The following is a 14,426-nucleotide window of genomic DNA, read 5'->3' on the forward strand; positions in this document are numbered from 1 at the left end:
TAGCAGAAAAACATTATACTGTATTTTTTGTTATTGATTCCTTAGTGTTAATAAAAATTTTATAAAATTTATTTTTTCCACTGGGGTGCGGCATATTATATAAATGCCTTGGGACAAGAAATTCATAAATCCATTTTTGTGTAGGTCTCTGTGATATTGGATGTGGCTGGATATATCTGCCGCTGCACATATTTGGTGGCTGTATGTGGATATCAGACATGTTTCTCCAGGTGTTTCCATCGTAAAGTTGCTGGTCTTATAGCACAGTTAGACTGCACTAGCACTGTGTTGAAACATGCTATTACGGCATTAATATGATGTTTAAAATGAGGCAGTTAACAGTTTTTTAATTTTAATAACTGTTTCTTATTAAATATATACATTTAAAATATCTTTTGAATAATTCACATCTAATAAGAACTATTTCTATTTTAATTACATTTTTGCTGTTTATAATATAACTTAATATATTTTGTATAATTTGGATCTGCTTTAGGACTGCTGTGTTAAATTAACTGCAAAAAAATTCAGAATTTATAATCGCTCCTTTTCCAATTTTTAGATCAGTATTCACTATGGAATATAAACCTAGTCTCTTTGTTTATCTACTTCAGTTCCTTTTGCATGCACTTTAGCATGCTTAAAAAAAACTTACCTGCAATTAAGTATTTGGATGGTCTTTTATTCTTTTTTTTTTATTATTATTCCTTTTGATTCCTAACTCTTAATACTCCTATGCATTTCTAGTTTGTAATTTAAAATTGGCTGGTTAATTTATTGAATAATAGACGAAGGTGCATTTTAGAATTTTAAAAATTACCTCCAGTAATATAATTTTTGCTCACTCCAACTCTGATTATTTTGAATTATCTGCATGGTACTAATTTGTTTTATGCAAATGATATTAGATATGATCAGATCAATGAAGTAATTGTAGAGCTTTTTTCACTCTGCATTCTGGTTGAAGGAAAAGAGAAAAATCTGATTTTCATGGAATTACAGATGAACCAGTTATTTCTAAAGATGGATATGTGAATTCTTTAAAGAGATAAAAAGATATTCTTAGCATAATATATAAGATATTAATATTGATAAGTCTTGGCTAAGACAATATTTAATGAACTATTAACTTTATTAATTTTAGTGGCATTTCTCATTTTTTTAAAATCTGATTTAAAGCAGATTTACATGTTATCATGCATAAAAATGGAATTTAGTTAATAGAACTAAATGAATATTTTTTCCTTGTATAGTCTAAAGAATCATCATCGGTTCTGAGTTGTGACATCTCCTCAGATGACAAGTACATAGTGACTGGATCTGGCGACAAAAAAGCCACAGTGTATGAGGTGATATATTGATGAATCTCGCAAAGTATTCCTGCAAGTAAACAAATAACTGCTTCAGTACCTGTTAAAAAGTTTCTACTTAAATACGACTGTGTTGTTATGCAAGGCAGCTAAAATCCCCGCTGTTGCCCGATGGTGTATTAACTATAGACGTTCATCACATGTGCACCAAAGTGAAGTGTATTAACTGTACAGACAGCATGATGGGTGATTCCATATGTGGACTACGTTGTACAGAAACCTCTCGTGAACCTGACCCAGAACTTATTAAGTATCAAAGGAATCCTCTGAAACTGTTTTCTAGTGTTTATATGTAAAATAATTATGGGCCGTGGTCCACTTTTTTCCCCCTTAATGGCAGAGCATCGTACAGTGGGTTTGTTGTCCATCTTTTGTAATATTACTATGATTTACTACCATGTACCGTAGTTCTGTACATTGTGTACAGCTGGTTAATAAGTTTTCTAAATTTTCTGCCTTTCAACACATCATATAGCATCAGAACACCGAAACCATCTATTAGCAGCAAATTGACAGAGATAGTACTTTAAGAAATTATTTTCATGAATGTGTATATAAAGTTATTACATTTCATAACGAAGATGGGAAATCTCCAAGGTTGTTTTAAAAGTATGTAGAAATACTAGGGGGGAAAAATCAGTGTCAGACATTTTTCTGTAATAACTTAGATGATTGTATGTTTTGGGAATTTTTTTCCTAAGTTATTTTAATATCTAATTTTCATTTTATAACTAGTCTGCAGCTGTCTTTCAAGAGATGTTTTGACACAAGAATTTATCTTGGAATATTAAGCTCTTTTACAGTATTTATTTCTATTTAAAGCAGAATAGAAGTTAAAATGGACCTTGACTACTTCCCACTGCCTCCTAATTTTCACAAATGAATGTTCCATTTGCTTTAAAACAGCATTTGGAGATAATTATGAATCGCAATGACATTCCTAGGTTCCTGTCTGTGTACAGGCTTTATTAAAAGGTGTATATATTTGTGTATCTTTATTTTTGATCTATATGAATTGAAAATGGCCTGGAGGTTTTTCCATTAACTTTTATTATCAGCACTCAGGGTTTCAGTGTATTTAAGCCATCTTACTAGACAGGTCACTTTTTGTGTCCCCCCACTGTTTACTTTTTTTATATAATTATTATTGTTGATGTCTTGTTTGGCATATGAAAGTTCTATGTATGTAACTGGGAAGTCTAGTATATGTAAGTTGTATATTTTTACTTCAAGATATGTCAGAATTCTAAACAGAAACTTTTACGAATTTGATGAAATTCTAACAGAGGGCAAAACTATCATCATTTGCCTAACAAATTAAAAATAGTAAAGCTGTACACACACAAAAAAAGTTGCTTCTGTATAAAAAATGGTGTGAAAATGCTATGGAATTCTGATGAAATGGGAGGTTTAATCACAAATTAAAATTTAATTTTAGAGTTTATTATATTCACAGTCTATTATTTGTGGAATTGGATAGTACAACTATCAGTCAGTATGATATAAATGTTTCCACTTGTGAATTTAAATTTTCTAGAGCACTTTCCTGTGAAGTAGAGGTGGGGGTAAGAGAGGGAGAAATCTTGCTTGTAAATCAAAAATTCCAGTAAAGTTACAGATCTTTGTTAACAGTCTCTAGGAACCTGTTAATTCACCGTAAGTACATGAATGGTAATATTTGGTTTCTTGAAGAATGGATTTTAAACATTTTCAAAAAATAGTGTTCCTAGTTGCAAATGTGCTTGAAAGACTGCGATGCTGTAGTTTCCTGGAATTTTCTACTTTGACAAGTAATGATTTCTTTCTTTCTAACCAGCACTTTGTAAATGTAAACTCACCAGATTTTCCTTAAGTGTTAGTAATTAAACTTGTTGCTACTGTAACTTACTGAGCTAGAGGAAAATGCTATTGAATTTATTTTGTATAATATATGATTTTACAGGTTTCAGTTTATTTGATTTTTAAAAAAATATGTGAAATATGTCCTTTTGTTGCTGTTTAAGTTTAATATTATTATAATATATGCAAATGCAATTACAGTACTGATCTGATGAAAGCATAAATTGTGCCTTTCTATGGTCTCCTAAGTCGGTCTAATATTTTTTGGACTCATTTTTTGCAAAAGCAAATTTAAGAACTATTTTTGATGATTTCCCAAGGTTATAACTTCAAAAACAGATTATTTTTTTCAGTGAATTTATAAAATATGCCAGACTAGCAGTATGTTTTTTTTTTCTTATTTTCAAAAAAAATCTGTCATTTGAAAATTTGCTACTACTATATAAATTTCATGATTTGGGAATGAAATACTTTGAAGTGTGCAATTTACAGACTTGTATAAGCTTATAGATCTATAATTGGCAACTTTTTTTTTTTTTTTTTTTTTTTTGATGGAGATTGAAAAATGTTTTGTACTTTTTCCAACTCCAATGTCTACTGTTAGTATTTTCTTTCTGGAACAGCATCTTTTGCTTTGTTTATTCAGAATTGCAGATCCTACCTAAGTTCTTTCAAGATATCTAAATTTTTTTGTATAAAATTGGTTGGTCAACTAATATTTGCTCCAGTTCCTTAACTCTACCATTGTACCAAATTTTCTCCCCTTCCATGTTTTCCAGCTAACCATATATTGGTCTTTTAAAACAGCATGATTTTTCACTTTTAGGAACAGTAGTCATTAAAGATATAAAATACTTCCATAGGTCATTAAAAGTGGACATTACTCTTAATATTACACCATTAATCACATGTTTGTTTATGTAAGTAATGCATTTTGACAAATGTGATAATGGTATGGTGCCCTTGCGGGTAGCACAATTGGTCGAATCGCTGTCCTCCCCCACACCGGGCAGAAAAGACGAGTTCTAGTCCCATTGATGATGGGAGGAATTTTTATGGTATGGGCCTTTCTCACAACGTGGCTGAGTTAGTCAGTCTCAAGAAAGGGTAGCGTGGTTTTTCATCCAGCAAACAGAAAATCAACCTCAAAATGTGTGCAGTTTCCAAATAATATACATGGAGCAATATGGCCTTCGTTGCTGATGCTCTCAAAAAAATACTACTGTAATGGTATGTTACCAGATTAACTTGTAATGCATTCCATGGCTGCTATCAAAATGAATGTGTCTCCTCTTAGCAGTCACATCTATCTCTGTTTCTTCCCCGTTTTTTTGACAAATATGAATTTATTTTTGCATAAAACTGTTATTTCCTAACCCTATATGTTCTGAACTTTGTCCCAAATTTTAATAAGGATTGTATACCTTAACACACTCATTCTGCAATAGAGTAATATATATTATATATACCTTATTATCTGCCAATTCAACCTTGCAAGTTGAAATCATAGCATTAAATGGTTGACTGTGCTTTATGATTCTACCCAAAATTGTGCGTAAAGTGTGCATGGTGCCTAGAACCTACAGAAAAACAGAGGCCCAAAATATAATTCAAATAGAATTCAGTGATTTTATTCCAACAGTAAAATTCCGAAAACTAATTTTTAAACGCAGATTTTAAAAATTAATTCTTTTTTTTATCTTTTTCGGTTAGCAAAATTGTCAATGTCATTAAAGTTCATATTGCATTGTGGAAATAACTTCAAATTTATAGAAATGTTTTAGAATTTTTTTTAAAAACAAAAAATTTGATTTAAAAGTAGGGCATTTTAATATGTTCCATGTGATGTAGTTGAAGCCTTGGAATGTACCCAGAGCCTACGAACATCAAATGATAACCTTGTCATTGACCACTTGGCTGCATCAGGCCAAAAATTGTCCAGACAAATAATTGAAAATGTGAGTTTTATTAAATATTATTTAGCCTATGCATAAATCTTGAGTAAAATTTCATGTATATACAACCAAACCATGAAAAGCGTAAGAAATCAGTACTGTGTTTGCATTTATTTTAAAATACTGCGGCTTTTAATGTGTTAGCCTAATATTCATAATTTTTGTAACCATTATTACATAGTTTCTGCCAAAAGGTGTACAGATCTGTTTGTAGTGTTATGGTTAATTAGAAGATATCTCAAATCAGCATTTAAATTGGTGCTATTAGGTGTAATGATGGTTGTGTGCCCTCTTAGTGCAAAACAGTCAATACAACAGAATACAAGTTGAAGCTTGTCACGTCCTGTACATATCTTTGGACTCCGAAGTTCAGCAACCAGCAGATGACCTCTTTGTAAGTCAAGAAGAAGTATATCACTCAAGTTCTGTGATTATTTTTCCGAATAGTATTTCATTAATGTTGAAATAAAAAAGAGATGCAACTAATATCACATTCACTGTGATAACCATCTCATAATTTGGTGTCCTGTTTTTATTTTATTTTTTCTTTGTTTTAACTCACACTTCTATTCACGACAGTAAAAATTCATCTTGGTAATATTCATAACAACAAAAAAAAAAATATATATATATATATATACTGTATGTACATTTTTGCATGTACCTGCCTGTACAAATATTAAAAGAGCTTAAAGATGCCTTAAGTAGTATAGATCACTTTCCACCTAAAACTGCTGCGTGAAAATATTAAGTTTTCCCTAAGTCAAATTAAAATTTAATAGCTTAAAAAAATAAAAACTTTAAATTTGAATTTAAATTCACATATTAAAGTTAATTGACCAGAAGGCAATATCTCTACTTTAGAGTGGGGAAATACCAGTCTTATTGATTTGGGCAAACTATCTGAAAAAAATTTTTTTGTACTGTTGTAAATATAGTATTGACCATACAGTGCAAGTGGCGCCTCCGTAGCCAGGTGGGCAGGAGCAGCAGTGCGTAGCACACGCTTCTTGATTAGACCGGGGTTCGAGCCCGTGCCCACCAAATATGGAGGATGCGGAAAGGTCAGGGAATGACCACCGCATATCCCTGGATCAATATGGCCTTAGTTGCTAATGCTCCTAAAAACCAAATAACAACAACAATACAGTGCAAGTAAGCCTAAAACCTAAAATGTCAGTCAGACGTTTTAGGCTTACTTGTACTAAGGTAGCTAGTTACTAAGTTCTGCAGCCAGCAGGTTCAAAGTCTTTTCTAATGTAGGCATTCTTTAGCTAATCTCACCAGATACATTGCTTGTCTTTGAACCTTTCAGTAATCTTTGTTTTTTTTCCCCTCCCAGTGTGACTTCCATTCCAGACATGGTAATCCAAGTCAGTCTCACAATTGTTTTATACAAGGAGGTTATAACCTCCATATCTGTACAAGCAATTGTTCATAAAGTCATCAACAGGATACAATGGGCCCTCCCTTACCACCTGTCTGCACTGCACAGGGAACTTAAGTCCATGTCTTGAATAGTGCTACTTGAAGTTGATTGTTAATGACTTCCGATCTTCATTTCTTCAGATTTTGACGTAATGCACTCTATTCCTCTTCATCAGTCCAAGGGATCCCATTCTTAACCCTAGCCCATTTTGAAGAGTAACCATTGATTATAACCCTTTGTAAATGTTGTGTAGCCTAGCCATTCTGTAATTTATTAAGAATCTTACCTGTGATCTACCAGTATATTCCAGCTTATATATCAATCTCTTTTGCGAGACCAAATGCTTTGCTAAAGTCCAAATAAACAGTGCCAGTTATTTTGCATCCATCTTGTGAGCAATCCTGTCATAATAGGTTAATTAAACAAGATTTTTCCCTTTATGAAACTGCTGTAATGTACTGTACTGTTTCCTCCTTGAGAAAATTTCTGACCTTATATTGCATTCTTAATCATTGCTTCCATCCTTTTTTCTACCATTGAAATCAAACTAACTAGTCTGTAGCCTCATTCTTGAAACTGCATTTATGAATGGGCAATATGTTGGTGCCAGAGGTGGATTTACTTTGAAGCTAATGAAGCTTCAGGGGCCCCTAGCAATGTGTTCACATGGTCATACATTTTTGTAAAACTTGGAAAAGTAAGATATTTTAATCGCAATAAGCTAAGACCACTCTCTTTCCACTCCAACTTCCCCTCCATCACACGGCATTGGAATGGCCATGTAAATTGTGTTATACAATTTTTGTATAAGCTTTAGGCCCCACAAAACCTGGATCTGCTTCTCCAATCAAATGGAATCACCACTGAGTAACAAAGCTGATGTGCATGGTATGCATATCAGGTTTCTGGGAGCATCAACAAGAGGAGTCTGATGATGGGTATCAGTAAGATACCTGAAACATTACCTTAATGTATAGTAGTTGAGGTGAATAGCTTGAACTATATTATTAATTTCACATGGTATATTTAGTAATAATCGTAATGGAAAACAACCATGTAACTTCCTTCCCTAACTATATTAGATCTAGGTACGAATCAACCACAGTCCGTCTCAACCGCAAATTTGAAAATCTGAGCATAAAAATTACATGTAAGCTGAATGTAAGCATAAATTTAGGAATGTAAAAAATTAAAAATTACTCCAGCTAGTCCTAATCTCAGAGACAAATCATTAACATCACGTGTTTAAGACTTATGGAGCGCAATTAGGCATCAGGCTAGACATAGCCAAACTCACATACGATAACCTCGCAGAAATAAAGACAAACCTTAAAACGATTTTTCGAACATGATCCAATTAATTTCCATTCGATACACCAAAACACACAGATTTATCCAAGCATCTTGAAGAAAAAATCTAGATTTAAAATCCGAAATTTACCGCACAACTCAAATAATAATCATTCCTTCCCAAATATATCTAATATTATCCACGAACGCGTCTATAGGGTGATAACTCTGAACTATCCAGCCATATCATCAACCTAAGCTAAAAAATCCTCACTACAGCAGATGTTAGCGTACTCAACAAAGGCCTAAATTTTAAACCGATTCCTAGTCCACCACAACAGTTTAAGGAACGTTCAGGACAATCAAGCCAAGAATGCCATTAATATACCACCAGTGGCCGAGAGAAAAAATTCAAAAGGAACTACAAGCCCTGTATAGTAAATGCATAGATGAAGAACTCCACAAGAAATTGAATCCTAACAGCATGGAATCATCGTACTGTTGTTATAAAAATGTACAAATCAGGATTCCCTGCCACACATCACCCCAGGCAGAAGATATCAAAATGGTTGACACTTCCTTTCCCAGATAGTTCCCAAAGAACTAGAGAATATATTTAGGTAAACACATCAGGTATCTGGGAGCATCGAAAAAAAAGGCGTGTCAGCAGCACGGTCTGATGATGGGTACTGGTAAGATACCTGAAACATTAATGTATAGTAGTTTAGGCGAACAGCTTAATAAACTATTTGGGAAAGAACTTTCCCAAGCACTTTGACACATCATCAGACAATGGGCGCCTCCGTAGCCAGGTGGGAAGGAGCAGCAGTGCGTAGCACACGCTTCTTGATTAGACCGGGGTTCGAGCCCGTCACCACCAAATACGGAGGATGCGGAAAGGTCAGGGAATGACCACCGCATATCCCGGAGCAATATGGCCTTAGTTGCTAATGCTCCTAAAAAAAAAAACCAAAACCAAAACCATCAGACAATGTGTAACTCCTGTTTTCCCTATCACTAAAGGTTTCTTTGAACAATTACTGCCTTGATGGCATTACCAAAGATCCATGTACTGTTTTTTAAATGTATTTAGTTTCCAGAAATAGATTCCTTGTATCTACTAGGGTGGGCCAAATTGATAAAATTCCTTTCCCTGTGCTTTCAGCATGCTTAACTGCCACATTTTCCATCCCGCTTCTATACTTTGCACTACGCAATGAATAAGCATTGTGGGGGGGGGATGTTCCTTTAAACTTGTCTGCAATATAAATTTTAGCTCCCTTTCCTCTGCGAAAGCAGAACGCGTTGGCCCTCATATTCCTTGAAATAGAAAGGCTCAGCTGTTGTTCTTCCATACATATATGATTACAAAAGACAAAAAAGGACATGACTGAAAATAAAAATTCATCGAAAAGCACATTTATTCAGCTACCACGTTATTGTGATCTGCATTGCCCCAAATGAATTAAATTAACTTGGACTCAAAGATTTTAGAGGAATTCCTTTAAACTGACTTTGTTGAAAATTTAACTCATTTAGCTCCAATGTTGCTGTCGTGATTTCTGTATTGAAACTCGCTTTCACCAGAAACCATGCATTAAATCCTTAAGTTCGTATTGGTTACATTTATTCAACTATATATGGGTCAATCTCCCTTAACTTTCATGCCATCGTGTAGTAACGAGTGTACAATAGAGTTACTAGACTGATTTTTGAGCGACTTTTCCCATTTCCCCCATAAAGTTTATGTGGGATGACCAATAGTACTCTTCTTTTTTTTTTTTTTTTAGTCAAACTGGCATTTTATTTACGTTATGTAAAAATATTTTGCACATTATTTAATAAAATATTTTTTTCAATTTTATTAGAAGGTATTCAAAGTAATCATAAACTGTCTACTGATTCACCATCTATCCATTCCCAATAGATACAAGTTTGTTACACACAACAGTAAAGGCAGTTCTTGAGTGGGTAGAATGCAGTAAAGGCACCAATTGAAAGGTTCTGCCCTCAGTCCCAGCAAGAAGAATCAAATGAACCAAACTTTAATTTTTGCACCTTGCCACCTGAATTCTATGACTGGCTCTGAACAATTGCAACCTAAGACCATAAAGTTATTTGTGATTGACACTGTCTAAACTAACGTCGAATGCGCACTACGCAGTCTCATGTGTCGCGTTGCTCGTTTAGCAGGTACTTTCTGTTATTTTATTTATTTTTATTTTTGTTTATTTATTTTTTTTATATTGTTAAACACTAGTGTGCAAGTATCCAGCAGCCATAGTTCTTATGTCCCTATGGGGTGTGCCGGTAAATCAGGGAGGACTATTCAGGAGGCTAAGTCAGTGTGCTGTAGGTCCTCCCTACAGCACACTGATTTAGCCCATTTGTACCTTCAAATAACTGAAAGTTTCATTTAACCGACTGTTTTGTGGGAAAAAAAAAAAGGCGGCACAAAAAAAGTTTATGTGAAAAGGAACGGGATAAATTTTGTAAAAGTAATTTAATGTTTGTACTGAGTTGCAATATATGATTTACAACCGATTGAATTGATATAGAAATGTTTTGTTCTCAACCGCATTATTTTTTCTACAAAAAAAAATATAATCAGTGGATAGATGATTCTTAATGTGCAACTACAATAAAATATACTGAACAGTACATAAACTGTTACTGAACAGGTATTATTCTTGCGTTCGTGGTGAAAGCTATACTTCTTGCACTTGTACTGTAGAGGCTGAACTCATTGAACCCACTATCACGAATGTTCGATTGACGATAGATCCGAGGAACGACATGCTCCCAGCATCGCAACGCTATCTTAGCAAACTATTGGAATGCTTTTTTTTTTCACTGATGCTATATAAGCTCTCTTGTATCATATGCCACCCTCATGGGTATCAAAGTTGGTACAACCGCTGTCCTCTCCACACTAAGTGGAAAAGACCCGAGTTCGAGTCTCGTGGATGACGTGAGGAATTTTTATGGGCCTTTTTCACAATGTGGCTGAGTTGGTCTCAGGGGTTGCATGGGCTTTTCTTCCGGAAAATCGAGTTTTTCGTCCAGCAAACAGAAAATCGACCTTAGTCGCTGATGCTCCTAAAAACTCTACTACAACATCATATGACACTACTAATGCTAACGCTATCCCTGCTGAGAATATAGCGAATTGTGAGAGATGGCTCTTGTTAGTCGACCGATCTGATGACATCATACTAGGACACTTGATTAAGTGTCCTACTATCTTCCTGTATTCATTGTTGCCAACAGCATCCAACTGTTTGGGCATCACAACCCCCACCAACAATAATTTGTTGCGCTGACCATCCAGCTTCAGACAACTCAATAATCCTAGTCTTTTCAAAGTTCATCAGCCGTATATAACATCGCGCCTTACATATGTTAAACGTTTTTGCACACTCTTGAACGGTCATTCGTTCACCGTTTTGTTTGCCTACTAATGTTTGCACTACTTTTTTTAGAACCTTCAGATTCCTACGTTAAGGATGTAACAGATACATTATTGAGCGTTTTACTGTTCCGATCAGATTGATACTAATCGTTTACTTCCATATTCCTTACAATTATGCGTGCTAATTTTCGGTAAAATCCGGCCGTTTCTAGGTTTGGCGGTTCTAATGACCAATATATACAATTTTTGTGTTCGTTATCTCAACTGGAATCTGGAGCTGCTGCAGCCCTCACTCACCTAAATGGGCCTTGTCTGTGATGAGGGTGTTGATTTTATATATTATGCAAATCGATATGGCCTTGCTCCACGGTGATGTAGCCTATCAGATAATCACTTTATAAGTGGTGCGATAAAAAGTGTTTATTCTTGGTGAAGCTGATGACGTGAGGGTTACCAATATGTTAAGCATTGGCATTAGTAGAGGCATATGATGCAAGAAAGCAAGCTTATGCAGCATCAGCCAAAAAAAAAAAAAAAAGCGCCTTCCCATTTCACCCATCCATTCGCTCCAAATGTTTGTCCAGTTCTTCCTTAAATTTATTTAAGCTATTAACTTCTACAACAGCAGATGGAAGAATGTTCAAGCAATCAACTACTCGCTGGCTAAAGGCAAATTTCAGCACATCTATTCTACAGCTGTCTTTTCTCAATTTCAGTTTATGCCCCTCAGGTTCATAATCTGAGCAAGAGGAAGAATCCCATCAACATTGAGCCTGCTCAAACCATTCAAAGACTTATACACCTCAGTTAGATCGCCTCACAGGTGCCTACTCTCCAGACTGCAATTTTCAGAACTTAAGCCGTTATTGTAAGAGCACCCTTTTGTTCCCCCTCACCAATTTCATTGCCCTTCTCTGTACTCCTTCCAGCAGCTCTACATCCTTCCTAAAATGGGGCCTCCAGATCTGTATGCTGTATTCAACGTGTGGTTGGACCATTGCCTTATACAAGGGGATAATCACTTCCTTATCCCTACTAGCAAAGTTTCTGTATATCATTTGACAAAACCCCATGACCTGCTATGGCAGCCTGTCTGCACTGCTCAGAAAACTTCACATATAACAGCACAATTATTCCCAGGTCTTTTTCATTCTCAATTACCCTGAGTGTAGCACCACACAGTTGGTACATTTCTCTGGGATTATCTATCCATATGCAGTACTTGGCATTTGCCAATGTTAAACTTCAGTTGTCACTTCTCAGCCCATCTGCCCTACATATCTAGATCCTGTTGCAGTAGCATACTATCATTGCTGTCATCATTAACAACCCTGCCAACCTTTGCATCATCTGCAAACTTCGACATTAAGCCTAATAGACCATCATATCATTGATAAATATACAAAACAACAATAGGTCCAACACCGAACCTTGGGAGCTCCATTGGCCCACGAAGAGCAGTATCCATTGATTACCACTTTGTTTTTTTCCCACACAGCCATCCCTTTATCCATAGCAGAAACTTGCCCTTAATACCACAGTGCTCTAATTTGTACAGCAGTGTTCCATGTGTAACTATCAAAAGGTTTCCTAGAATCCAAGTATATGATATCAAAATTGTTTTTGGCATCCAGTTAGTTTGTGACCACATCGTAGTATCCGATCAACTTGGTCAGACAAGACTTCCCATTAACAAACTCATGCTATGTCTGAAATATTACTGCTGTCTATATGATCTTGCAGTGCTTCTTTAACCAGTGACTCCATTATTTTCCCTGGAACAGAAGTTAAACTAATAGGTCTGTAATTACTCGTGTCACCCTTTGATCCCCCCATTTGCGAATTGGAGATACATTCGCACATTCCAGTCTATAGGGACCTCCCCTGAATCCAAGGATGCTCTCATACGATCTACGAGCCATTGGAAAGCATCTGGATAGCCATTCTCAAGCGAATGAAGACAGATGGCTCAATGTTAGCTGTGGTTTGCAATCAAATTTGGGGAAGAACCAAAGATCAACGACTGATACCAAAACAAGTGATGAAATTAGTTCTAGGACAACAACACTAAAGAGTTATCGGACTGCGTCAGTAGCATGTTACGTGGTTGGATCAAAGGGCAAGGCGTTGTGGATTATTAATGGATGTACTTAAGTTTGCTCTTTGGACTGATCCTTCATGTAAACTTACGTTGAGGGAATCAGGGGTATAGCATTTACCCAGTGACACCATTTTTTTAGGTGAATGTACTGGTGATTGGTTTTGGGGGGGTGGATTCAGGGTATTCTTGGAAGACATTACTAACATTATCGAATTTTAACGTTATTTTTACCATATTTACCATAAAATTTTAACATTACTAACATTATACCTGTAGGAGTTTAGAAGTACTCTTGGGCTGCGGCTTTTACTGCCACTGGCACATATAGCATGGCTGTAAGTCCTATAAAGCAGACAATGGCACGATGCCACTGTTTTCATTATAGTTCTTGCTGTGCTAGATGAAAAAGCGGTGTTTCCAGCAGAAAAAAAACCAAACAACCCTCAATAAAATTTTCTCTTGCTTTGATGTGATTTCAGCCTTGGCAGATGTCAAAGAACAATCGGAACGACTTGCAAAATTTTCTTTTACTAGCCGTAATGATTAATTTTATTTTATTTTATTTATTTTTTTGTCATCTACTTAACACCAGATGCACTGAGTGGCCCCTTTATTGGATGCACATATCTAATAGCGAGTAGATCCCCTTTAGCCCTCAGAGCAGCTTGAATTCATTGTGGCATGGATTCAACGAGTTGTGAAAAGCGTACTACAGAAAAGCTAGTCCATTTTGACTCAACTACTCCCCAGAGTTGTTGCAAATTGGGTGGTTCTCAAGTGGATTAAGATCTGGTGACTGGGGAAGCTACTCCAGTGGACAGAATTCACTGGTGTTCTCAGAAACAGTTCCGTTACAATTCTGACCTTGTCAAATGATGCATCATCCTGTTGGAAGAAATCGTCCGCAAATGGATGCGGACCATGATGGATGCGGACCACTGCAACCGTGATGGAACTATACCTAGATGGACCTAATAATAAAGTGGCCATTCACTGTAGATAGGCAACTTTTGTCAAGGATGAACAAGAC

General features: G+C 35.6%; 1 protein-coding gene across 2 annotated transcripts in view; it reads left to right on the forward strand.

Annotated features, from left to right (window-relative positions):
- Positions 1-1,988, forward strand: part of LOC150088796 (transducin-like enhancer protein 4) — a 223,962-nt gene extending 221,974 nt beyond the window's left edge. For both annotated transcript variants that reach the window (XM_090370904.1, XM_090370905.1), the window contains exon 22: positions 1,254-1,988. In XM_090370904.1, coding sequence (XP_090227030.1) covers positions 1,254-1,361 — 108 coding nt within the window. In that variant the 3' untranslated portion in view covers positions 1,362-1,988. The remainder of the gene's footprint in view (positions 1-1,253) is intronic.
- Positions 1,989-14,426: the final 12,438 nt, after the last annotated feature.

The sequence above is a fragment of the Mastigoproctus giganteus genome, chromosome 3 (genome assembly GCF_048544385.1).
Source record: "Mastigoproctus giganteus isolate SK-2022 chromosome 3, ASM4854438v1, whole genome shotgun sequence".
NCBI lineage: Eukaryota > Metazoa > Arthropoda > Arachnida > Uropygi > Thelyphonidae > Mastigoproctus > Mastigoproctus giganteus.